Consider the following 27,439-nt stretch of genomic DNA (forward strand, 5'->3'; position numbering starts at 1 on the left):
TTATCTCGGGGAAGATTAGTTTTAGGGGAAGCCTGATAGCCGCCTACAAATACCTGAAGTTCTGTGATGCAGAAGAGAGCAGGACTAAAACCAATGGGTGGAAATTGCAAAGGGACAGATTTTGGCTAAACACTTAAGATCAGCTTACTAGTGATAAGAACTCTGTGAAAATTCAACAGGGGGCTTTCCTTTGCCGAAACACTGAACAAGTGAACATGGTAGATAGGAGAACCAAAAGGCAATGTTTTGAAGGCAATAAAAACACCAGGAGGGGGAAGGACAAAATAGACACCAGTACACCAACAACATCCTTTCACAGGCTTGGGTGCCATTCCAGTGCCTTGAGGGAAAGGATGTAAATGGACAATTGTAGCTCTCTAGTGCTCCCTTCTGGTTTCAACCTGAAATTGATTGGTGGATAAAGATGGAACTTAAAATGATTAAAATGGAAACGAAATGGATTGGGTTTCTTTCTTTTAAGAAAGAGGAAATCCCACAAGGATCATGAGCATAGCTGTGTTCATGGAATGCTAACATTTACTTCAGCTAGCCATTTACTTTAATTAGAGAAAAAGGCCAGAGAGGGGGGGGGGAGTTTGAAAGCAAGTGATTCCTGGTCTTCCTTAATGCTCTGTAGAAATACCACAGAAGCAGTTTTTGTTTGACTGAAACAAAGGCTCTCTGAGTGTGTCTCTGAGTAAATATTTGAGGTTAGGGATTAACTAGCATTCTCAGAGTCTGATGGCAGAAAAGTAGACAACTGTGATTCAGCTGGTGAAATCAGTAAGTCTTTTGGAAGGGTTTTTTCCAGTACTAATTCTCCTTTTTAAAACATTTTTTTAACCTAGTCAAAAACAGAAGAGGTAAAAAGTGGGAGAGATAACCGTGGGAAATCTGGAAAGAGAATCAGCAGTACATTTAGTGTGGTGTTCTCCCCCAAATACATGAGTGTGGTGTTCTTTTTGCTTTGGGAACACAAAACAATATTAAAGACAGTAAAGCAACTTTTTTTTTAGGAGGATGAATGTGCTACTGTTAAGGCTAAACATAAATTAGTTAATTATATAATGGGATCAGGAGTGGTGGCTGTGGAAAAAAATGTTCCAATGTCTGTAGAGTACAGAAGGCTAAATATAAGTATGAAAGTGTCCACCATACTATATATATGCCTGTGTAAACTATAATAGTAATAAATGTGGAACTGTATTAAATCTGAATACAAATATATAGTGTTATAGGAGCTTGTATTTCCTTAAAACAAATTGTCAGATCTTCGGTGGTTATTCTCTTAGGTGTGTAATGTGTTGTGCAATGTGGAGTATCTTTACCCTCTCGGTGTTTTCAGCTGCCTTCATATTGCCTAGTGGACATGAAGCCTCAGGTATATCCATCTTCTTTCCTGCATTACTCTTTATCAAATACATTGTGTCCTATGAAATTTCTATGGGTACGATAGTAGGGGTGCAAGCCCCAGAGACAGTTGCATTCTCTCTCTATAGAATTCTCTTCAAAATAGTTTCAGATTACATAGGGAGTTAGAAGGTTGGTGCTTTCACTTGACATGGAAGCCAGTCTGGGCAAGGAGGGGTGTACAATAGAGTATATCACATTGCAAAGCATTGATAGGTAGGACCCAGCATTCACCATTTTGATAGTTTAGTGGCAGCCATGGCTACCAGTGTGTTTCTGGGCCTAGTTCAGAGTGCTGGTGCCCTAAACAGTTTGGAACTGGATTGTTTTGAAGACTGCCTTTACCCATATGGCTCTTCTCACTGGTGAAATTGGTTATGTTGGTGAACACAGGAGGCAGGGCATTCCTGGTGTTGACCCTGCAGGTGTGAAACATCTTTTCAGTTAATATTTCCCTGGCACCTTCAGATCTGGCATCCAAGACCTTAAAAACTTCATTTTTCACTGTTGACTTCCCTTAAGAGAATGTTGGTGATCTAATTCAACATCTTTCATATGTCTATTTGACTCCATTCACACAGTGCTTCATACTCTTATTGCTGTTCCTTCCTTTTATTTCTCTCAGAGTCACATCTCTCTGTGTGGGTTTAACCCTGAAAAGTGACTAATAAACAAACAAATTGCTAAAGTCAACATTTTTTTCTCCTTTCCAAGTTTTAGTGATCCCTCAGTATTTAGTGTTTACTATTTTAAACACTCTTCTCCCTCTCCTCTACACTGTGAATAAGTGTCTGCAGATAGCACAATGTTGCTATAAATGGCCCAGATGGATATTTTTGTTTTGTTTTTTTTCTGCCTGAAGTGTTTTATAGCAGCCGAGAAGCAAATCAAGTGCTGAAAATCCAGAAGCGGGCAAATAGTTTTTTGGAAGAATTAAAGCAGGGCTCATTGGAACGGGAATGCCGAGAGGAAGTATGTGATTTTGAGGAAGCCAGTGAAATATTTGAAACCAAGGAAGCAACAGTAAGTTATTGCTAAAGACTGGAAACTAAAAGCATTGAATCCCATTGCCACTTGAGGTAAGACAGAAAATGGCATCCCCTGCTGTGCCGCCTCCTCCTCCTCCTCCTCCTCCACCACCACCACCACCCCGTTGCCACCCGAGGTGACTAGATGCAGGCCATGGAAGCCCCAGCACATTGTAGGCAGTGGGGGAGAAAAAGAGGCTGGAGAGGTGCAGGTGGTGGCAGCTGTGAATGGCAAATGCAGGAAATGGCAGCGGTGTGCTCCTTGTGGGCCCCGATCTCCTGCCCCTCCCAGCTCTCCCCAGCTTGCCCTGCCACCTGAGGCAACTGCCTCACTGAAGCTAATGGGTCAGCCATCCCTGTAAAGCAGTAATACGCTTCCCCAAATGCTGAATCTATTCAGCGTCATGTTTTTTTGTGCCAAATTGGGTAGGTGGTCTCCAATAATAATTTGTTCCAAGGGTGATGATTTTCCTATCTGCACCAAAAGGTTTTGTGACAGAATCCATATGGAATCAAGTATTAACCTAGATTTTGTTTCTTTACAGCAAGAGTTTTGGACAAAGTATGTTGGTAAGTAAAGAAGTTTCACCCCTTTGAGTGTAGTAGGAACTTCTGTCTTATTAGATGTGACTCTGAGACTTATTAGGACTATTAGGACTTATGTTTTATTAGGACTTTTCTACACATTTCCTTAATAGCAAGGTTTGCAGCACACCGGGAGATCTCTACCATTTAACCCTTGGGGGCGAGCAATGAGGTCACAGATTAGCCTATTACTTCTGTAGTCTGGAAGCAGAATTTCACTGTAAAGTTCCCCTGTGTCCTAAGCAAGTTAATGCTTTTGTGTCTGCTAATATTTTCTGTAGATGAAGCATAACCAAGAGAGCAAGTTTATATAATGGGGTGATGCAGTTTGCAAAGAGACATACGACATATGGTCTGGGTTTCCCTGCAAATGTGTTTTTCAGATGGAGATATGTGTGAATCCAGCCCTTGTGACAATGGATCCTGTCGGGATGGCATTGGGCAATTTGACTGCATTTGTAACAAAGGCTGGGAGGGGCGCCAGTGCCAATATGGTAATATAATCTTCAATTCTCCATTTTACTATCAAAATGCAACTATTGTTCTTGTGTAAGGGGTTTCTCTATTCCTTCGAGCTCAGATTGATAATACAACAATTTTGTATAGAATATGCATGCTGTTCTAAAGCCCTTTTCTCGATGTACACTATCTACAGAACTTGCAAACGGAAAAGTTACGCTTCTTTCTTTTTTAGTAGTGGAAAGGTAAGAACATTCCCCCTGCAGTCAGGTTACTCCCTCCCCTCCATGAACAGGAGACACACAGGCTAACATACTACTAGTGCTCAGTTATCAACACATAAAGATAAAGGGTAAAGGGGCCCCCGGCCATCAGGTCCAGTCGTGTCCGACTGGGGTTGTGGCGCTCATCTCGCTCTATAGGCCGAGGGAGCCAGCGTTTGTCCGCAGAAAGCTTCCGGGTCATGTGGCCAGCATGACAAAGCTGCTTCTGGCGAACCAGAGCAGGGCACGGAAACGCCATTTACCTTCCCGCCGGAGCGGTCCCTATTTATCTACTTGCACTTTGAGGTGCTTTCAAACTGCTACGTGGGCAGGAGCTGGGACCGAGCAACGGGAACTCACCCCATTGCAGGGATTCGAACTGCCGACCTTCTGATCAGCAAGCCCTAGACACTGTGGTTTAACCCACAGCGCCACCTGGGTATCAACACATACTAGCTCTCTAATCCAGCATTAGTAGCGTGTCAGCCTGTCCCCAAGGTAATGCTGCAGAGGGAAAGGTATTCCTTGTTTGGCACTTTTAAAAAACAAATAAGCAAAAGGTTTGTGTTTGCTAAGGGCCATGGTGGTGGCAACTTTCTTCACGTAAGAGGTGTATATTGTGACTGGTAATCCAATTCACTCAGTACACATGCTTCTTCATATACTGTATAGGCTGTTATATCTATGTATGTATTGCGTTGGGGCAGGAGCCACAGACCCACTAAAAACAGGGTGGGCAGCATACAAGTAGAAAGCAATTCTCCGGCCTGAGAAGAGTTTTGAAACTACAGATTGAGCTATCTGACAGCCACCTGATCCTAGCCTGACCCACAGTTCAAAGGCGCCCCTCTTTAGGTGGGTGCCTGCCTGTAATGGGCAGCTTCTCACTTCAGGTGAGCTTGGAAGGACAAGCTATGAATCTGCAGCTCGTGGTGACAGAGGTTCACTCAGTGATGTTTCTGTTTGCATATTGTTTGGGAAAGGGAGGGTTCAGTAGATTTTGCCTTTAAATGCAAACTAAATCAAATCCCTCCCCTATTTCCAACTGCAACACAGTCAAGTTAGTTCTCCTGTTGAGTTTGGATTTTTTACCCCAGTAGTTCACTGCGAGGAGAGCCATTATTTCCAGCACAGCTCACCGGGTTCAGAAAGTTGATGCTGCGTCATAAGAGAGGAAGGAGACAAATGTTCAATGATGAAAAGAATAAGTTCAACCCTCAAATAGTTCCTTTCCTGCACAGTTTAAGAGGAGAAGGTTGAGTGACATAAATAGCTCCTTCAAGGGATAGGCCTGCCTCCTTTCAACATGTATTTTACTTCTTTTGATGCCCAGTGGTTGCCTACACCAACTGTTCAATTTCCAATGGTGGCTGTGAACATTTCTGTAATGAGGGCCAGCAAGACAATGACCAGTACCGCTACTGCAGTTGTGCTTCAGGCTATCGGCTGGCTGATGATTCTACTTCTTGTGAACCTGTTGGTAAGAAAGATGGATAAGCACGAGCTTGGCTTTTTAAATCAGAGGCAGCCACATTATTTAAGGCATAATTTTATACAGTGGTACCTCGGTTTACGATCGCTGCGGTTTGCAATTGATTGGTTTGCGAACGCCGCGGACCCGGAAGTGCTTACATCCGCGACACGCGGATGCGCAGAAGCAACCTGCACAGCGTGCACATGCGCAGAAGTGCTCTATCGGCGCTTTGCGCATGCGCAGAAGAGGCACTCCATTTACGGACTGCTCGGGGAGCAACTGGCTCCCCGGAACCAATTGCGTCCGTAAACCGAGGTACCACTGTAATTCAGTCTCTTTGCAATATGGGGTGTCGGTCCCGCTGCGCCAACCTTCCTTCTTCCTGTTCAGTGGCCTGTGGCATCATGGAATAGCTGTGGAATAATAATAATAATTTATTATTTATACCTCATTCATCTGGCTGGGTTTCCCCAGCCACTCTGGGCAGCTCCCAACAGAATATAAAAAATACAATAAGACATCAAACATTAAAAACTGTTAGCATTTTCGCCCCTCCCAATGTGAGAATCAGATGATAGTCTCCAGAGAGAGAAGTGGGCGGGAACTGTTCCTTCACTAAATTGCCTTCCTGACTCTGCTAATTTAGTGGGGTGTGGTATTGCTATGTTGTTCTGTAGCTGTTGTGAGTAGTTCCGGCCCTCTGTTATGCTGTGTGTTTGCAGTGAGAGCTGTTTGTAACTTTCACACAGCCTATGTATATATTCTGTAAATACGCATTAGCTTGAAGTAATAAAAGAGGATTAAAAACCTCTACCGCAGTATCCATTGTTTATTGAAGCAGAAGTTTGTGCTCACAATATATCCAGTTGTGGGTCCAGGGTAGCAAAGGCGGATTTAAGCTGAAGGTGTTCCAGTCGTCCTGTTAGCCCAGTCGGGCAAAAGAGGGACTGAAGACGTGGATAGATCCTGGCACAAAATCCACAAATAAATTTATTATTTATACCTCATTCATCTGGCTGGGTTTCCCCAGCCACTCTGGGCAGCTCCCAACAGAATAAAAAAAATACAATAAGACATCAAACATTAAAAACTTCCTGATACAGGGCTGCCTTCAGATGTCTTCTAAAAGTTATGTAGTTCTTTATTTCCTTGACATCTGAAAGGGGGGGAGTGTTCCACAGAGCAGGCGCCACTACCCAGAAGGCCCTCTGCCTGTTTCCCTGAAACCTCACTTCTCGCGGTGAGGGAATTGCCAGAAGGCCCTCAGAGCTGGACCTCAGTGTCTGGGCTGAACGATGGGGGTGGAGACGCTCCTTCAGGTATACTGGGCCTCTAAATACTCTAAATTCAGTAGTACTGCCTCTCTAGCTGCATTCACAAGTATTTAATTGTTACTATGAAGTATAAGAAAGGAAATGAGGGCAGGCCTACCCTTAGGCAAAATGAGGGAGCCAACTCAAGTGGATGCCAGATACCCACAACCCATGCTATGCTGCTGTGGGAGCATAAAAAAAATACTTTTTTTTTACACAGACAGCTTTATTGTGGTCCATAGACCCAAAATACACAGGACAACAATAGTGTGTGTGGGGGGGGTATATGTTCAGGAAGTACAATGCACATAGATTCGGGGGGGGCTGCCATTTTGCAAATAGGAATTAGCTCATGCTTAGATGAGTTCCACTGCATCCTAAACATGTGTGCGCACAGATGCCTCCCCTGATGTCCACAGTGTCCCCTCTCCCTGCTGAAATTAGATTTAAAAGAAGGGTGGCATGGTGGCCTTTAGTGGGGTGGGATCTGTATGTCCTGCCTTTTATCTGTATAGCTGTGTTTTTAGAATTTTATTGGATGTCTTTAATTTGGGTCACCCTGTGAGGGGGAAAAACCTAATAATAATACATATAAAATTAGGTTGTAGAATTCTGGACTCTACCATGTAAGACTTCAGGTGGGGTAATGTATTCCCCCGTTTCTAATAAGAACAAGAATAAGAACTTCCCTGCATGTAGTAAATTGGCATATTCGGGTGGTGATGGGCTGTTGCTAAAAATATCTCCTGGCGGGTTATGTACAATATGCAATTAGTTTTGTTTTTCTTAATGGGTGCACTGAAAAATATTAAAGCCCTCATGCAATCTGAAGTGGTAGAGTCCAGAATTTTACCACCATGTTGAATGGCTCTGAGGCATATTTCAGATTCTCTGGATTGTGGATTCTTCCAAGTGGAGGTTCAATTTGGGAATAGAAAATTGGACACAAGGTTGTCATGTTTTTACTTACTTGATTTCCCCATGAAAGGGTAACTCTTGGTTAAATGGCATTCTGATGACAACATTGTATGGATGTTGGTGGCAGGGGGAACCGCTTACATGCATGAACCTCACAGATCCTATAATAAATGTATTATTGTTTTATTTATTAGATTTATATCCTACCCTTCCTCCCAAGGAAGCCCACAGCAGCAAACATATGAATAATAAAATGTTCTTATTTGGCATAAAAGAGGCTAAGATTCTGTATGTTTTGGCATAGCATTTAGTTCTGGCCTCAAAGGTACCAAAGGTGTTAACAAACAAACAAACACAACTTAAAACATTTTAGTGTGTTATATTATTGCTATGGATTCCTTATGAAGCCAAAAGAATTCAGGATTTCTCACAGCTTGAGCTAATGAGAAATTGGGAAGGAGATAGCTTAGATAATTTATACAACTTCCAGAAATCAGCAAAGTAGCTTTGAAGGCTGGGCTAGATTCTTTTTGATGTAAAGTGATAGAAATTGTACAGACCTTCCTAGGTTATCCTTCATCTTGTCTTTTTTTTTTTTTACAGTGGAGTTTGCCTGTGGAAAAGTCCAGGATTTCAGCTATAAGACTGCTAAAGTAATTGGGGGAAGACCTGGAAGAAAAGGACAGAGTCCCTGGCAGGTAAGAACTAATAAAAAATATTCAGCCTTTGAATGGGCTTGTGCTGCTTCTATCAGTCTCAATAATTGTCAGAACCCCAGGGGTGTCTCTTATTTTCAGAGACCACCTGGTGAGCCCTTGTTCTCATACTTCTGGCTGCTCATATCATCATCGATCCCACCTGCATGTATTATTTCTTCAGGTGAGTGCTCTTTTTTACCCTCTTCTGTCCTGGCTTTCACTGGTGGATGCAGTAATTGGACTCTCAGCTCAGTTTTTGCCAAAGACTTTAATGAATCGATCTCTGTAAGTAAGTTTATGAGGTGCATCAGAAAGACATCTGAAAAGACATCTGAAACTGTTTGTCATTCTAGAACTAGAACAGCAACTTGAGTATATGGGGGATGCCTCCAGATTGTCAGTATTTTGTTGGTGGGATTCATATGCGTACTGAAAAATTTTAGGTTTGCAGAATTATAGTGAATTAAAGTGTTCTGTCGCCCTAGCACAACAAGCCTACTTTTAAAAAGAAACAGACTTTTTGCAGTTAGGAAATGCATTGAAAAGTGTGGGATGAACAATGGGAAGACATATAAATGCCTTGCAAGTAAATCAGAATAAATGAATGCTGATGAATGCTCTTATAACCTTCCCACAAACAAATTGGAACAAATACTTATGAGGAACGGCTTAGGGAGCTGGGTATGTTTAGCCTGGAGAAGAGAAGGTTAAGGGGTGATATGATAGCCATGTTCAAATATATAAAAGGATGTCATATAGAGGAGGGAGAAAGGTTGTTTTCTGCTGCTCCAGAGAAGCGGACACGGAGCAATGGATTCAAACTACAAGAAAGAAGATTCCACCTAAACATTAGGAAGAAGTTCCTGACAGTAAGAGCTGTTCGGCAGTGGAATTTGCTACCAAGGAGTGTGGTGGAGTCTCCTTCTTTGGAGGTCTTTAAGCAGAGGCTTGACAGGCATATGTCAAGAATGCTTTGATGGTGTTTCCTGCTTGGCAGGGGGTTGGACTGGATGGCCCTTTGTGGTCTCTTCCAACTCTGTGATTCTATGATTCTAAATACTCAGTAAAGGTCGGATACAATCTAAACTCCACGTAAGCTTTGTGCAAGCAAGTCAGGAGGAATGCTGCATAAACAGCTCATCTGGAGGAACCTAAGTGTTAGAATAATCAGCACAGATGTATTGGACATACACAGTCAAGGATGCATGAATGAAGTCAATAGCTTTCTTCCTCTTCTTTGTTGCAGGTTATGCTGAGCAATAGTGCAGGCAGATTTTTGTGTGGTGGTGTTCTCATTCACCCCACCTGGGTGCTGACAGCTGCACATTGTTTGAAAAGCCTACGGACAATCAAACTGACATTTGGTGAGGAGAATCATCACTGCGTTTCTTTTTAATATGGGACAACAAAACCCTCAATCGATACTATTTAAATTCTTTCAAACCAAGTAATGTCCAAGCCATAGACGCAGGGAGTATGGTCCAGGCAAGACTGAAAAGGCTAAACATGGGGACTGGTACTAACACATGTGATTAGATATAAAGATCTGGCCACCTCTTGGTGAAATTATGGAAGTTACTGTACTGCAAACCTGATACAGTGGTGCCTCGCTAGACAAATTTAATTCGTTCCACAGGTCTTTTCTTATTACGAAAAATTCGTCTAGCGAATCCCATAGGAATGCATTGATTTTTAAAATTATTTTTTGCCCATAGGAACGCATTAATTGAATTTCAATGCATTCCTATGGGAAACCGCGATTCGCTAGACGAATTTTTCATAAAACGAATTCGTCTAGCGAGGCAACCTCCGCTCGAAAAATCCTTTTGTTAAGCGGAATTTTCGTTAAGCAGGGCATTTGTTAAGCGAGGCACCACTGTATATGGAACGGACATAAAGGGAATAAAAATTCTATCTTGGGTTTGTGCTGCTTTGGAAAGACAGCAGAAGGAATTAAATTCTGAAAATTCTATGTCTTCTTGAATCTGTATTGAGTAGGGATGGAATTTATACATCAGCAAATCACATGGTAAAACATTGCAGCTATGGGTTCTGCATGCTGGCATGACTGCTGGTGCTGGTATGACAACGGCCTTTTGAGATTAGAGGAAAGACTAGCACAGGGGGGCATGTTAGAGGTTATAAACTTTTGCATGATGTAGAAAGGAGAGAGTGTTTCTCCCTCTCTCAAAATAGTTCAATACTTCCTTATACAGTGCATCTTTAAACTATTGAATTCACTCTCACAGGATGCCGTGATAGCCATCAATTTTGGTGACTTCAAAAGAAGCTTAAACAAATTCATGTTAGTTAAGTCCTCCCTCGATTGTAGAAGGCAGTATATCTCTTAATACAAGTTGCTGGGAATTGCAGCAGGGGAGCGTGCTGTTACATTTAAGTCTTGCTTGTGGTCTTTCAGTAGGCATCTCTTGACCCCTCTGACAACAGGATCCTGGACTAGGCGGGCCTTTGGCCTGATCCAGCAGAGCTCTTGTTGCATCCCAATGTTCTCACAGTTAAAAATCCCCAGAAAAAAAACAGTATTTCTGGAAGATAGCTAGTCAGGCATTTCTCCCTGATGTATTGCTTTCTATATGCAGGAAGGGCACATTCAAGCATATGATCTCTGACCTCTAGTTTTAAGTAGTATAGCCCTGCAGTGCACAAAACCATTCTTCTTATTCACTGCTTGCTTTTGAACTGTAAGAATCCTGCACACACTATTTTCTCCAGCCTCTCCCTGGCCATGATCCAATCCAAATCTGGATATATATTTGCATGCTCTTCTCTTCTTCCTCTATGTGAAGGCAGCCCTGTTTAGGGAAGCTTTTAAAGTTTAACAGACCATTGTATTTTAATATTTTGTTGGAAGCTGCCCAGAGTGGCTGGGAAAACACAGCCAGATGGGCGGGGTATAAATAAAAAATTATTATTATTATTATTATTATTATTATTATTATTATTATTATTATGGTACAAGCTCACTGTTACAAGTACAGTGTGGTATACAGTTCTGCTGAATGTACCCAAATTCTGCAGGGAAATGAACCTTTTATATTCTACACATAAATTCTGCAGGCATGCAGGCCCCTTTTAATACTGCCACTTGTTCCTGTTACGGATTTTGATTTTGCTGAGTCTGAAATGCAAGAAAGAAATACTACCTCTTCTTTATGAGTTCTGCTCAGGTATTTTGAGAGAGGTAAGGTTGGCTTAGATCCCAAGACAAAGGACACTTTCCAAGGTTCCCTTTTGCCCTTACAGGTAAATATTATCGCCGGCGAACAGAAGAAAGTGAGCAAACTATTTTTGCAGACAAGTTATTGCCTCATGAAAACTACTCTGAACAGACCTCTGAAAATGACATTGCACTGCTGCACCTACAACGCCCGGTTCTTGTCAACAAGTTCACAATTCCTATTTGCCTGCCTTCCAAGAAGCTGGCAGAGCACTTGGAGAGAGAAGAGACACAGGCTGTGGTGACAGGCTGGGGGAGCCAGAGTGAGGACTCCAAGGTGAATTACTCCTCTGTTCTCAACTATATTGAAGTCCCTGTGGCACCACGAAATGACTGTGTCAATTCTATGTTGAATACTGTCTCGGAAAACATGCTCTGTGCAGGGATACTGGGAGATAACCGGGATTCCTGTCATGGAGACAGTGGTGGCCCTATGATCACCAAATTCAAGAACACTTGGTTCCTAATTGGGCTTGTGAGCTGGGGAGAAGGCTGTGGAGCAACCGATAACTTTGGGATTTACACCAGAGTCAGTGCATATTTTGACTGGATCTATCAGCAAATGAAAGATAGCATACTCTCACCAAACCCTGTCCCTGTCCTAATAGAAGTATGAGGGACCCCTTTGGCAGTACACTCAGTATGCCCATTGTCTTCTGCTAATAAATACAGAGTATACAAAGTGGGTATGTGTTGTGTGTTGCATTTCTTAAATGAGGAGGTGGGCACATTATTTGGTTCCAAGGCCACAAGCAGGAGTGGCAGGTTGTTGGGAGCCACATGCCAATCGCTGCACCCACAGCCGCCTACATAACACATGTGTGGGTCAGAGTTTGTTGCTATTGTCCATAACACCATCTCTTTAACCAGAAACCTCTTGACCTTGGAACAGGCTTAGAAGGTCTGTTCAGCCACAGAGACAGATTGGAGATGCTGCTGTTCTACTGACCACCTTGTAACCCATTGGCATCACTGGTCAGGCTGACCAAGGTAGTCTCTTGTGCACATTCAGCTTTATGTGCCCGGCAAAAAAAAAAAAAATTAAAAAGGAGGAGGAAATAGGGTGGGTGTCTGGGGAAAATGACTTTGGCAATCCTATCTGCCATTGCACACAGTGTATTTTGACTTTGCGTGAGTTTGGCTTCATGCGCTATTCCTGGAATGTAACCCCCATGTAAGTTACGTGTTTACTGTACTTAAGAACTGTGAACCCTGCGGGGAGGGCAGAAGAGGGGAAGGTCGGATTGTTCCTGAAGAGACTGTTAAGAGCCAAAAGAATTTTGTTGTCTTGATGTTTACATTTTACATTTCTTGCTTTCATTGTAGTATTTTTAGAACTCTCTCTCCCCAGAGAGGTTTGACTCCATGTTTATTCTCTTTCTATTTGCCTGGGCCTTTTTAATTTTGTGATTTGCTTTTATGCTGGATTTTTATTGCCTGTTGCAATTTTCTATGTTTTCTAGTTGCTTTATCACTGAGCAAGCCTCTGAAAATGCTTTGAAAATAATTATCCTATCCTATCCTATCATATCAATACCTGCCTAGAGTGCCTGAGGGAAAGACTGTTTCTCAGCGCACAGTAAATAATATATTCTGTCCCCCAGTTCCCAAATGTCAAATATTTAACAGCGTGGGTTTCTGCTATAAGCCGAAAACATTAAAAAAAAAAAAAAAACTGTGGCTCTGGGGAAGAAGTACATTTGCCTTCCAGAAAACATTTTTTTTTGTCTGCAAATAGTAGATGCATAGAAAGTTTGGTGCAAAAGTTCACAATGCCTTCAGAAGACCTGATTGTGGAAAGCATTTCAGGCAACAGTTTATTTATTTAAAGTCTTGATATCTTAATCATATTTCTAGAGTGGTTCACAAAAAAAGAATCAAACAATTAAAATGTAAATAGCAAAAGAAGAGGAAGCTAAAAGCCACCAAATTATAATAGCACCATAAAACTGAGGGAAGGGTTAGCAACCAGTCAAACCTATCTGGTTTAGCAGAGCGTTTAAGGGGGAGGCCCGGAGTTCTGTCTCTTGGTGTGCTTAGGACTGAGACATGGAGGGCGAGGGAGTTGCTGCAGTGACCTGTAACACCTGTGCCATGTTTGTCATTCTGCCAGAGAACAAGCAACAGTACACTTGTAGCAAGTGCAAGCTGGTTGTCTTGCTGGAAGAGAAGGTGCAGCAACTTGAGGCCTGCCTAGCCACACCTCAAGCAACAGGACAACATGCAGAGTTACTTGATAGAGCTGAGTTGACTGAGATTGAGCACCAAGATAGATGGGGTGCCCCCAGGGTGGAGAGAGATCACCCATTGCAAGAGTCTAACCCCTGGAGGAATGTGACGCACAGAAGTAGGACAGTCACAAACCACACTTTGTTATTAGAGTTGCAAAATCGCTTCCATGCTCTCACCTTGGACACCGATACTGGGCCAGAGGAGCTAGGACAGCAGTTGCCAACCTCAGAAGACACGAAGGTGGCTGTGAAAGGTACAGTGCACAGAACAATTATTGCCACCATCCCCACCACCCCACCCCAGTGGAGAAAGAGACAGGTGGCGAGGAGTCGTTTCCCATTCTTGATCTAACCCCATCAGATCCAAGGTTATTGACCGTGGATGAGTATGCTGATAACATACTTGCTACTATTGTGGAGACAACATTGGAGAAAGGGAATTTCAGCCTTGAGATGACAAGCTGGGAGGAAAGAGTAGGAACCATAAGTTTGTAACTTATCCCAGCAATAGCAAACCATAAGTTTTTAACTTATCCCAACAATATCAAAATAAGCTCCAATAAACAAGAAGGGAAGAGTCGAGAACAACAGAAGCAGACCTCAGAACGCTCCAAGCAGCCTTTGGAAGGCCCATCCCATAGAATGATTACTGCTACCAGGAGGAGGAGGAGGAGGAGGAGGAGGAGGAGGAGGAGGAGGAGGAGGAGACAAGTGGTGGTGATAGGTGACTCCCTACTGAAGGGAACAGAGGCAGTAGTGTGTGGAGGAAACAGGATGTCATAGGAGGTGTGCTGTCTTCCAAATACAAATATTCACAATGTGACAGAGAAGTTGCCAGGTATTTTAAAGCCCACTAACCACAACCCCTTCTTTCTGATTCATGTGGGTACAAATAATACTGCCACACATAGGCTGCAACACATAGCGAAGGGACTATGAGACACTGGGAAGGAAGCTGAAGAGATTTGGGGCACAGGTAGTCTTCTTATCACTCCTTCCTGTTGAAAGTTGTGGCCAAAGAAGAGAGAGGAAAATACCTGGCTGTGCAGGTGGTATCATTAGGAAGGAATTGGCTTCTTGGGTCATGGTCTTCGCTTCCTTGAAGTAGGACTTCTGGCGAGAGATGGGCTGCACCTCACAGCAGTCTTGGGAATCTGATCAGGAGAGCTTTAAAATAGATCTTGAGGGGGGGGAGAGAAAACTATAAGATCGACAAAAGAGCACCTGGCACTGGGGATAATAGCTTCATTGATGCACAGGAAATGGAGGTGGCACTCCAGAAACCTGCTAAAGGGCAAGAAACTACAGGAAGGAAGCAGCTGCAGGGAACAATTCACGGTTTCAGAGTTTCAGAGTATGGGAATCAAACAAGATGAACTGGAGCTCTTAAAACAGGATGGCAAATACGACCTGGTAGGCATTACTGAAACCTGGTGGGATGAGACTCATGACTGGAATGTAGGAATTGAGGGGAATAACCTGTTCAAAAGGAATAGATCGAACAGAAAGGGAGGAGCACTAGCATTGTATATAAAGGATTGTACACCTGTGAATAAATCCATGACCTGGAGCATGAAAAGCAGATTGAGAGTATACAGGTAAAAATTGTAGGAAAAGGCCCTCTCTCTGGCAGGTACCTGCCTTAGCTCAGATGGTGGGCACACCCCTTTGAAGTGTGAACATTTATATTTAAAAAGCACCATAATTAGAGTACAGTGATACCTCGGTTTAAGAACAGTCCTGTTTACGAACGATTCAGTTTATGAACTCCGCAAAACCAGAAGTAGTGTCCTGGTTTGCGAACTTTACCTCAGTCTAAGAACGGAATCTGAATGGTGGAAGGGCACCAGCGGCAGGAGGCCTCATTAGGGAAAGCGTGCCTCGGTTTAAGAATAGTTTCGGTTTAAGAACGGATTTCCGGAACGGATTAAGTTGGTAAACCAAGGTACCGCTGTAATGGCATTTTAGGATCTGATCAGCTTTTGAATTAAATACTCTTTTCTTTCAGCTGAAAAGGTGCCCCATCCAGAGGGCCCAGGTTACTTTGTCAATATTTGTGGTAGATTAATCATCAACAGATAAATTCCCATAGCTTTCTTTGCTGTTGATCTAAATAGCACTTTGTCCTTCCTAATCAGGTAAGAGACCACAGTCTTTTTATCTTACATTGTCCTGGGGGCTGCTTCCTTTAGGAAAAGGGGTGTTAGGTGGAACCTGGAATTCTTTATTTTGCACATTTCCTTTCAACATCCATACCATTTCATTTCTGATGAGGTTTCAGTTGCTTGATGCCCTTACCCTGTAAAGATTGGAAGTAAATGTGTTACTTGAAAATTTTATCTAGCATCCATCAGTAACTGTAAGAAAGTCAATGGATAAACTATGCCAATCTGATGCCTTCCTCAGACTTCAAACAGGACAGTCAAAGGAACTGGCTTCTCTGCTCAAGATACCAGCTGAAATATTTTCTTTACCAATAAAATGCAACTATTCTTTGAGTTTGAACTTAATAGAGGCTTCCATCTTCTCCACATGCAGATTTGACAATAAGAGCAGAGCACATAGCTGTCAAGTTTTCCCTTTTCTCACGAGGAAGCCTATTCAGCATAAGGGAATTTCCCTTAAATAAAGGAAGAACTTGACAGCTATGGCAGAACATCTGAGTTACTACAGTGGTACCTCGGTTTACAAACACAATTGGTTCCGGAAGTCTGTACTTAACCTGAAGCGAACTTTCCCATTGAAAGTAATGGAAAGTGGATTAATCCGTTCCAGACAGTCCGTGGAGTACTTAAACTGAAGCGTACTTAACCTGAAGCGAACTTTCCCATTGAAAGTAATGGAAAGTGGATTAATCCGTTCCAGACGGGTCCGCGGAGTACTTAAACTGAAAGTACTCAAACCGAAGCGTACTTAAACTGAGGTATGACTGTATTGCAATGCATTAACTGAATGGTTTTAGATGATAATTAAAATCCTTCAAAGTTGTGAATTTTTCTTGCCTTTCAATCCCTTTATTTCTATATTTGTTTCTCCTTTAATCCAATCCCCACTCCCCTGGTTTTGCTCCCATTTTTCCTGGTTATCTCTCATCTCCTGTGTTTGAGCAATACATTGGTGTTCTTTTTCTTCCCCATGTAGGTAACTTATACGCCAAATCCCGCTAAATAGTCTACCCACTTCAGTTGTATAATGGCTAAAGTTTCCTCAAGTGTGGCCTTGCTTTTACTAGCGTACTCCCTCTACAGCAGCCTACCAAGCTCATTGTCAGGTAGGTACTTATTATCCACAGAGTGCAACTGTGACTGTAGATCGGAGGTGGCTTAACCTGTGGTCTTCCATATGTTGTTCGACTCTTATCTCCCATCAGCCCCAACTAGCATGGCCATTAGTCAGGGGTTGATGGGAGTTGTAGTCCAGCAACAGCTAGAGGGCCACAGGTTAGCTACCCCTACTGTAAAAAAGAGAGGACAATATGAATATTCATACCATAGCTAAGACCTATCAGACCTAACACTATCAGTACTTAAGTATAAGCACAAGAGGAATTCCATCCTAAATCATTGCTGTGGCCTCCATTTTACTCGCACAATTTCTACCCTGGGATTAACCCTGGAGTTGCATCACTGTCAGCAAATATTTTTCCCTATCACTTAAACTGTATTACATAAGGGGGGTGGGCTGGGATGACCTAGTGTGCCTCCTACATAACTTCTTAGCTCTACACACAAGGAGACATGCAACAGAATCCTATCCATGCGTACTTGGAACTAAGCTTACTTGGTATCTGAAGAAGTGTGCATGCACACGAAAACTCATACCAATAACAAACTTAGTTGGTCTCTAAGGTGCTACTGGAAGGAATTTTTTTTTTTAGTTTTTGTTTTGACTACGGCGGACCAACACTGCTACCTACCTATATTTGGAACTAAGCAACAGCACTGGAAGCCAGAGAGGAGCAGCACCTAGATCAAAAGAAGCCAAAAGACCAAGCTGCAACTTAGTCAGGGGCATAGCTGCCAAGTTATCCCTTTTTTTAAGGGATTTTCCCTTATGCTGAATAGGCTTCCTCGCGAGAAAAGGGAAAACTTGGTAGCTATGGTCAGGGGTCTTCCTGCTTCCAGCTTACCTGATTGGTTTACGTTCTCCTTCTGGCTCTTCTGATTGGTGCTTTCCCCCTGGGTTTCCTGGGCGTCCATTCATTTTGTGTTTGGTTCTGCTGATGCTGCTGCCCGGAAAAGCAGGGAGCTGCATTTTGGTATGCTGATGGACATGGGTGTAGCCAGAATTTATTTGGGGGGGGGCAGGTTTTATGTGTGGGGGGAAAACTGAGTTATCTGTGACGCTGTTGGTCAGTAACCTAACTATTTTTATTTACTAAATTGTTGGTATAAAATTGCTGAATGAAGTCTGCAGGATTGCAGCTTGAATGGAAGAATCAAGGTTCATCATGCCAGCTGATTTTGCTTTCAACAACTACCAGACTTTTAGGAGACATCTGAAGGCAGCCCTGTTTAGGGAAGCTTTTAATAGTTTATTGTATTTTACTGTTTTGTTGGAAGCCACCCAAAGTGGCTGGGGAAACCCAGACAGATGGGCGGGGTATAAATTTTTTATTATTTTTATTATTATTATTATTATTATTATTATTATTATTATTATTATTATTACAGTATTAGGACTTGGGTGGCGCTGTGGGTTAAACCGCAGAGCCTAGGGCTTGCCGATCAGAAGGTCGGTGGTTCAAATCCCCACGACGGGCTGAGCTCCCGTTGCTCGGTCCCTGCTCCTGCCAACATAGCAGTTCGAAAGCATGTCAAAGTGCAAGTAGATAAATAGGTACCACTACAGCAGGAAGGTAAACGGTGTTTCTGTGTGCTGTTCTGGTTCGCCAGAAGCAGCTTTGTCATGCTGGCCACATGACCTGGAAGCTGTACTCCCTCGGCCAATAATGCAAGATGAGCGCCGCAACCCCAGAGTCGGTCACGAATGGACCTAATGGTCAGGGGTCCCTTTACCATTATTATTATTATTATTATTATTATTATTATTATTATTATTATTATTATCTTCCTAGTTTTTATGAGAAAAGAAGAGGCAAACCAAATCCTGAGAATTCATAAACGTGCCAACCATTTCTTGGAGGAGGCTCGCCAAGGAAATATGGAAAGAGAATGCAATGAAGAAAGGTGTTCGTTTGAAGAGGCAAGAGAGATTTTCAAATCGGAGGAGAAAACGGTGAGGAATTGAACTAGAGGAAATATAATGCTGGTTTGGACAGCTGTGAAATACAAGGATATATACCTATCCAAATACCCCACAGAGTCAATCACATCAGATAGGCATAGAATAGCCTGCTGTCCCACTCATATGATTCAACATAATAATTGTTTTATTGATTGATTGATTGATTGATTGATTGATTGTAATTATTTGTTACCCCACTCTTTAGCTGCAAAACCTTCCAGAGTAACTTGCACATTTTTTTAAAAAATGAACACCTTCCCTGCCCTCAGGTTTACTATCTAAAAGACGTATGGAAGAAAGGATGGGAAGGAAGAGGGGGGAAATAGGTAGAAAATATATAACTCAAACTCATAACTTATTAAAATCAACAAATAAAATCAATGATTAAACAGATGAAAGTGTCTTCCCTTACTCATACTCTCAAGTGTGATGGGTGGGGCTTTACACCCACTTCCACAGCTTCTACAGAATGTCATACTAAAGAGGTAGGTGGGGTCATGGCCTGTTTTCTCTCCTATGACCCAGACCAAGTACGAATGGGATCAGTGTACTATGTAAGAACTTGAGTTAGTAAGGCAAAGATTTGTAGCATTGGAACAAGGGGGTGGGGGTGGCAATGTATAGAAGTAGGCTATTTCATCCATCAGAAGTATCTTAATTTAACTAATACAGAAAATCATTTCTATATTTTTTGTAAAAAAATTGAAAGTTCTTTCCCCTAGTGTTCTTCAGCCTGTTCACCCAATATTTCATTTTTTACCAATTTGCAGGTGGAGTTTTGGTTCACGTACAACAGTAAGAGATTTTCTTTTCCTTCTGTTTTGTGCTGTCAACTGGTTCATAATGCAAAGTGAAGGCCAAAAAAGGCCTCAGAAGGTTCCTTTGGTCCTACCCCTCTTGATCATCCATTGTTCATTGAATACATTTTTGTTTCTGGCAGGCTTTTGGCTTGCTAGGCTGAGATTTTTTTAAAAAAAAAGTATACTGATATGTGTTAGATTGTTTTCCCCCATCTTCCCTGTTTGAGTGTCACAAAGTTTTACTGACATTAATTTTGTATGTAATTTTAATGTTGTAACTGTGTTGTGTATTGCAGAGTGTAAAGCATTTAAATAATACCTCCCTCCCCTGCAAGGCCATCTTTTTAATGCCTTGATTTTTTATCACAAGCTAGGTGGCGCTGTGGGCTAAACCACTGAGCCTAGGGCTTGCTGATCAGAAGGTCGGCGGTTTGAATCCCTGTGACGGGGTGAGCTCCCGTTGCTTGGTCCCAGCTCCTGCCAACCTAGCAGTTCGAAAGCACGTCAAAATGCAAGTAGATAAATAGGAACCGCTATAGCGGGAAGGTAAACGGCGTTTCCATGTGCTGCTCTGGTTTGCCAGAAGCGGCTTTGTCATGCTGGCCACATGACCTGGAAGCTATACGCCGGCTCCCTCGGCCAATAATGCGAGATGAGCGCGCAACCCCAGAGTCGGTCACGACTGGACCTAATGGTCAGGGGTCCCTTTACCTTTTACCCCCGCAAGGCCATCTTTTTAATGCCTTGATTTTTTATCACAAGCTTCTCTCCTTACATACAGATTTGGACACTTGTAAAGAGAATCCCTGTAAGAATGGTGGCATCTGCAAGGTTAAACGCTATGTAACTGTTTGCACTTGTCCTCCCAGATTTGGAGGGAGCCACTGTGAAATAGGTGAGTACAGAATATGGGCTGATATGAACATTTGTTAACTTGTTTGCTTGCTTCCCTAAGATACTTATATGCCAGCCATAAGTACAAAACTGAAAACAGTTCAATGCACATTTAAAACATATGGCTTCCTCCAGAGGATCCTGGGAACTGGAGTTTGTTAAGGGTGCTGGGAACTTTTATCTCTGAGGGATATATTACAGTTTCCAGACTTCTTCTGTTGCCCATGTAGCTGCATTACAGCACCTGTTGCTATTATGTCATAGCATCTATGACATGTTATGTATAATGACTGCCTATTATGCAGCCATATCATAGCATTATGCAGTCATATCATAGCATCCATTACACATGATAAATAATGACCCCCCCAAAATGTATACTTCTATTGCAGAGAAATCTGAATGCTGGTACAAGAATGGTGGCTGCTGGCAATATTGCCACGACAATGAACGTTCGCTTCAAGTGACCTGTTCCTGTGCGTTGGGATATACGTTAAGTGAAGATGGAGAGAGGTGCACACCGTCAGGTACTTAATACTGATTGAGATGCCCCTCATGTTTTGGAATAGCGCTTTCCATCTTACAAAATGTTTCGTTCTCATTTTTCCCTCCTGCTGATGAAAGTTGAAGCAATGTTGGCTTGCTCCTAGCCACTTAGAATGAGTTTATAATTCTGTAGGGCTGCGAAAAGTATCTCCTCCATTCATACCAACACTATAGTTCTAGCAACATAGATACCATATTGATTGCATGCTTCATTGTTTGTCTAGGGGCCAAGCTTGCATTTTGTGAATACCCAGAGCCAAACATCCAACCAAAAGGAACTGTATCCTGCAGCATGTTTTTATTTGCTATACAATTGCAATTGCACCTGCTGCCAGTTAATAGCTACTCCAAATTATTAATTCAGCTTTCCACCCCCATAAGGAATTACCAAACAGCTGATTCCCCTCTGATGCATTTAGTGTTTGTTTTTTAAAAAAATGTTTAGGGGTACTCTCATTTTCCTACTCATATTGAAATACTGCCCCTCAATGAGGCCAAACTTAGATTCACAAAATGTTTTGGGGTATGCCTACCCCTGCATTGTCTGTCCCGTCCCCATCCCCCCCCAAAAGCACTGGATGCACCACACCACCAACCTTTAGGCTCTCTGTTTCCCAATACTAATTCACACCCTTCAGAAATGGGAACCAATTATCCAGGCCTATCTGTACATTACAGTATTTTTGAATGCTTATTATTTACATGTATATCCTGCCTTTCCACCTAGGCGCTTAGGGCAGAGTGCATGGTTTTCTCTTTTATTCTCACACCAACCATTTGAGGTAGTAGGATAGGCTGGAACCACTGGCCTAAGGTCACCTAATGAGCTTCATGGCTGAGCGGGAATTTGAACCTGGGTCTTCCCAATCCTATCTCTAAGGATTTGGTACAGTTAAGGAGGTGGGGAATGTTTCTCTCCCTCCCCCCTTTTTTTCAATGATTCTGAAGGGGGTGGGGCAGAAATCTTCTGAGGTGTTGAAAGTGATTGTCCTTCCTTAGGTTCCTCACTTTTCATGTTACAAGCAATGGGATATAAATGCCAGGAAATGTCATGTGGTGTTGCCACCTTCATTTACTTGTCTAAACAGACTGCTTTACGCACAGCAAATTTGTCTAATCCCACCCCCACCCCTTTAAAGATCGCTTTCCCTGTGGACTGGTTAAGAGATCAACACGCTCTAACAAGGACGGATCAGAAGAGTACAACCAAACTAATGCTTGGGATATGACTGGGACGGGTACAAGAGTTGCTCAGGAGAATGTGGCCCACTGGAATTTGCTGAATGACACAGTGGGGGGAGAGGCTAAGGAAGAAGGCACCGAAGAGATGAAAGGAAACTTCACAGACTCCTTCAGCTGGCTCAACTTCAATGACAGTGCTAAAATGGATGGTTCCAGGGTAGTTGGAGGCTCGCTCTGCCACCCAGGAGGCTGTCCCTGGCAGGTACAGATACTGTTTTGACAAAATTGCCTCACTTTACATTGTTGTAGTTGTGCAATGGCAGGGCCAGGTCATATGACCAGTGAATTGACTTTAAACAAACAGCAAAATAGCACTGTGAGCATCTGTCATCACCTCCCCTTCAACAGCATGGCTCCATCTGCACTGTACATTTAAAGCTCTTTAAAGAGCCATGGCTTCTCCCAAATAATCCTGGGAGCTGTACTTGGTTAAGGGTGTTGAGAATTGTTAGGAGGCCTCTGTTCCCCTCAGAGAGCTGTAATTCTCAGTTTCACGAGAAGAGGGAGTGATGGTTAAACTACTCTGGAAATTGCACCCTGAACAAACCACAGTTCCCACAATTCTTTGGGGGAAAGGCATGAGTTTTTAAAGTGGTGTTATCCTGCTTCAAATGTATATTGCAGATGGGCCTTTGTTGGAACACTGTCCCCCAATGTCTGTTTGCTTGAACCTGTGGGAAGCTGCAAATGTAACTCACATACGTAGAGACATTTGCTGCACATCGTTATATCTCTCTATAAGACCCCCTTCTTGCATTTTTGTTTCACTGCTAAATAACTGAATTGCCTTTAAAGAAAATTCCCATACATATATTCCTTCACCTCTCCCTATATTGCTGGTTATTGATCTCGTTTCCTTGGATTTTTGTTTTCCTTCCATAACTTGTTCAAGGTTCCTATCTGAACATCCCTGCAGTAGTAATAGCAACAACAACAACAATCTTATATGCCTCCATCTGATTAGGTTGCCCTATCCACTCTGGGTAGCTTCCAGGAATTAAAACATGAAACACAGTAAAACATCAAACATCAAAAACTTCCCTATACAGGGCTGCCTTCAGAAGTGTTCTAAAAGTCTGATAGTTGTTTATTTCCTCAATGTCTGATGGGAGGGCATTCCACAAGGCAGGCACACATGACTGCTGTGTAGAGTGTATGCGTATTTGATTGAGTGAATCAACAGTTACTTCTTCCCGCAGGTACTGCTCCAAAATAAGAGAGGTTACGGTTTCTGTGGTGGCAGCTTAATCAGCAGCCGGTGGGTGCTCACTGCAGCACACTGCCTGGATACCGTTATCCCAGATCAAGTTACTGTAGGTAAGCCACAAGGTTGCACGGTTTGTTCTTTTCCAAGCATGCCCCCAAGAAGATACAATGGACTCTTACATCTATCACTGTTTCACTATTATTATTATTATTTTAAAGAGCCTTCAAGGTCATTGAGATTAGTGCATTGAGATTACAAACTTTTCCAATGTTGTTATCAGCACCCAACAAATTGCCAGTTTTTAAGTTAAACTTGTACCGGGTAGGTGCAGTTTCATGGAAGACTTGATACTGAAGTGCAATATAGCAAACCTGCAATTTATGGGGGGAAAGACTTTGGCAATGGCACCTGCCATTGAACCCAATGTTTTTTTACTACACGGCCGCCCCCACCCCCACCTGCGTGTGACAGCGTATACGTTCAGTGCCAGGAAATAGATAGATGATAGATAGATAGATAGATAGATAGATAGATAGATAGATAGATGATAGATAGATAGATAGATAGATAGATAGATAGATAGATAGATAGATAGGATGAATCATACCAGGAAATGGCAAGAGAGAGCTACAGAAAACCTCCCCAGAGCCTGAAGAGTGTGGGTGGAGGAAGCCCTGAAGAGACTGGATCCATAGTGGGGCTTTGTTTAGGCTGCTTAGCTGCCCCAGCTAACACCTGTCAGCCGCTGCTTTTCCACGCATACTCCAGCCTCCAGCCAACCCAAAAGCTTCAACTCCAGATATTCTGGTCTGGATTGGTGAGAGAGCTGGAGAGCAGGACGAAAATGGGCATTTAGAGATTTTTTTTTAGAGGGTGCTCCCCACTTGCGCGATTTTCACTTATGTGCCCAGGGTCCTGGAATGTAACCCCTGCGTGAGTGGGGAGACACCTGTACACAGTGTTGGCTTTTGGTGTGATCCCTGGAACCTAATACCCACATAAGCTGCAGGCTTATGGCAGAACATTAATTGAATAAGAGACTGTGACTTGAAACATTTTGGATCTGCACACTAAAATTGGTTTCTTTGGATCCTTTTCCTATTTCTCCTAAGGCTATTTAAAAATCAGCTTTAATTCCCTTCCCCCTACCCTGCTTCCATTAGGTACAACTAACTGTACAAAGGTATCACACTCTTTTTTACATTTCACTTGCCTTTCAGGAGATTTTGACAAACATCAGCGAGAACGGCATGAACAAAAGGTGGGAGTTCGACAGTACTGGAAACATCCTCAGTATGACTCTACGAACTTCAACAATGATATTGCGTTGATCCAACTGACCAGCAGTGTGGTTTTCAGCGAGCACGTACTCCCCATCTGCCTTCCCAACCCTCAGCTAACTACTTTACTGATTGGAGAGGGCGCATCAGGAATGGTTAGTGGATGGGGTGCTACACATGCCAAGGGTAAGTCAACTCGCTTCCTCATGAAAGTCAGCTTGCCTGTCGTGAGCGCAGACACTTGCCGGCCGTCCACCGAGAAGCTCATCACTGACAACATGTTTTGTGCAGGCTATGCTGAAGAAGCACAAGATGCTTGTAAAGGAGACAGTGGAGGACCTTTTGCTGTAGCTTATCGCAGCACTTGGTATCTCCTGGGGATTGTCAGTTGGGGGGAAGGCTGTGCCGAAGTGGGAAAATATGGGGCTTACACACGAGTATCCAACTACATTTCATGGATAAAAGAAACCATTGAAAGCACGACTGATTCTGAAGGACTTTCACGTTCCCTGTAACGGAAGCATTTTTTTAGTATACTCTCTGCACATTTGAGAATTATTTGCAAGTACTTGTGTAGTTAACACTGCAGGATCGCTTCCTCAGCTGTTCTTGAAAGTTGCTCCAGTATCCAGAAATATGAGGCATGGGAGAATTTACACACACATATTCATCTGGGAATAACTTTATTTTAATTACTTTTTTAAAATGAAAATTTTGTAGCCAATTTCCTTTGGGTAATAGTGTGTAGTAAGTTTAGTTCACTTTTTCTACACACACACACATCTTGCAGTAGTATTGAAGCAGTAACCAGGATGTTAAAGAGGACTCAAGCAATCAATGTTACCTAGCCACGGCATTTTATTTCTCATAATTATTCCAACTTAAACTTCATTAAATATCTAGTCTGCAGCTCCCCACTTTGCTGAGCATGGTGACTTAAGTAACCCCAAATACTTTACGAAGTACCGTGTTTCTCATATTATAAGGCACGTCTTATATTTATTTTTTCCTCAAAAAAACACACTATGGCTTATTTTCAAGGGATGTCTTATTTTTTTCCTCCTCCTGCCGCGGCCGGCATTGCTGCTGCGCCTATCACTATGTCTTATTTTCGGGGTATGGCTTATATTCCTTGAATGCTTAAAAATCCTGCTATGGCTTATTTTATGGGTATGTCTTAAAATATGAGAAACAGGGTAAGAGTCATATTTTGGGACTTGTTTTTGAACGTAAGAATTGTAGGCAATTGCTGTTTTGCATGGGATGTACACTTGGTCTGTCGTGTCAGGGTCTCTCCCTGGCACCCATTCAGATTAATGGCATAAAACACATCATTAAATAATTTTTCAAGTGTCCAATATGGAATGTTATTCTGGCATACACATAGCCACTCATGTTACTATAATGTTTTTTTGGCTTCAACAGCACAGGAGAGGTATAATTCCTTTAAATTCTCTAGAGCAGGAATAGCTAGCTTTCTTTGGCCAAAGAGCCATCTTCACACAATGGGGTGTAGCCAATCCATGCTGATCTGTGGAGACTGATGAACAATGAGGTGAGGGGGCAATTTACAGCCGCAGCCGGGAGCTGCTCAGAGAGGCATTGATCTCACCACCCACCCCTGTGTTGTGTCTAAATTTATTTCATTTTGCTTCTATAAATATATTATCAATGTCTTCGGAGGTAGACTGTGCCACCAGGCCAGGGATGGATCTCTCTAATAATAGAAGTATTACTAATATTTGTTTGTGCTCAGGCACATTTCGGATACAACAATCTTGCGTCTGATAAACCAGTTTATTTGGACCAGTACTAAGTAGTGTGCCGCCACTCTCGTCTTAAGATAATTCCCTCTGGGTTTGTTAAACTACCTTTTCCACTTATGTTCAATCCAGGAAACTGGGGATTAAATAAACCAAGATTTCAAGCCATGCCTTTGCCCTTGTTTGCATGCCAGGTCTAAAACTGATTTAATCTCTGCTTTTCAGTTTACATATAACAAAGAGGAAACTGGTTCAACAAATGACAGAAGTATTGCATTAAGACATGGATTTTTGTGAAGTTCTCACGATTATTCAATTATTGTAAATCATATTTAATAACAAAGATAGCTTATAGAAAGCTTTTGAAATTAAAAGTGATTCCCCCCCCCCCCACACACCAGTAAAGGCTCATTCTCATCATCAATGTTACAGAGCAAAAGAAGAACAGGCAGTTATATAACCTGATAGCAGAATTCCGTCAGGCAAAAACAGTAACCAAGTATTTTCTTCAAGTCCACTTAGGTTTCTAGTATCCCACATGTGCCTTTTTCTTACCTACAGTGATGTATAAAGAAGGGGGTGTGTTCAATTCTGTACAAGCCAACACCTGCTTGTGCAACAGAACATCAGTGCCCCATGCACTCCCAACCCTCTGGATCAATTTCTGAGAAGGGTGCAGGGTAGAGAGGTAAAGTCCACTCATGAATCACTAAATGCAATTCCAACATACTACTGTAGTCACTACCATTTGCTTTGATCAAAGTGACACAGACCCATTCTAAAACATTTGTTCATAGCTTTAAAACATAGGCTACAGCCCAGAAAAAGGTTCAGTTAAATGCT

The 27,439-nt window shown here is 42.5% G+C and overlaps 1 protein-coding gene across 1 annotated transcript; it reads left to right on the top strand.

Moving 5' to 3' along the window:
• Positions 1-637: 637 nt before the first annotated feature.
• PROC (protein C, inactivator of coagulation factors Va and VIIIa) lies at positions 638-27,315 on the top strand. Its single transcript, XM_060274229.1, has 22 exons — positions 638-783; positions 1,293-1,381; positions 2,273-2,433; positions 2,680-2,702; positions 2,803-3,008; positions 3,407-3,517; positions 5,079-5,225; positions 8,054-8,148; positions 9,395-9,512; positions 11,413-11,996; positions 12,257-12,287; positions 13,500-13,871; positions 13,979-14,091; positions 16,789-16,888; positions 18,695-18,855; positions 19,635-19,659; positions 20,446-20,559; positions 20,951-21,085; positions 22,244-22,548; positions 23,546-23,663; positions 24,774-25,800; positions 26,035-27,315. The coding sequence occupies exons 2-21, from the start codon at positions 1,300-1,302 to the stop codon at positions 25,346-25,348; spliced, it is 3,576 nt and encodes a 1,191-aa protein (XP_060130212.1). The 5' UTR covers positions 638-783; positions 1,293-1,299; the 3' UTR covers positions 25,349-25,800; positions 26,035-27,315.
• Positions 27,316-27,439: the final 124 nt, after the last annotated feature.

The sequence above is a fragment of the Zootoca vivipara genome, chromosome 5 (genome assembly GCF_963506605.1).
Source record: "Zootoca vivipara chromosome 5, rZooViv1.1, whole genome shotgun sequence".
Lineage (NCBI taxonomy): Eukaryota > Metazoa > Chordata > Lepidosauria > Squamata > Lacertidae > Zootoca > Zootoca vivipara.

Coding starts and splice junctions, on each gene's coding strand:
- PROC (XM_060274229.1), top strand. CDS start 1,300: ATGTGTTGTGCAATGTGGAGTATCTTTACCCTCTCGGTGTTTTCAGCT. Junction 5,226..8,053: donor TACTTCTTGTGAACCTGTTG/GTAAGAAAGATG, acceptor TTTTTTTTACAG/TGGAGTTTGCCTGTGGAAAA. Junction 16,889..18,694: donor CCTACCAAGCTCATTGTCAG/GTAGGTACTTAT, acceptor TTATCTTCCTAG/TTTTTATGAGAAAAGAAGAG.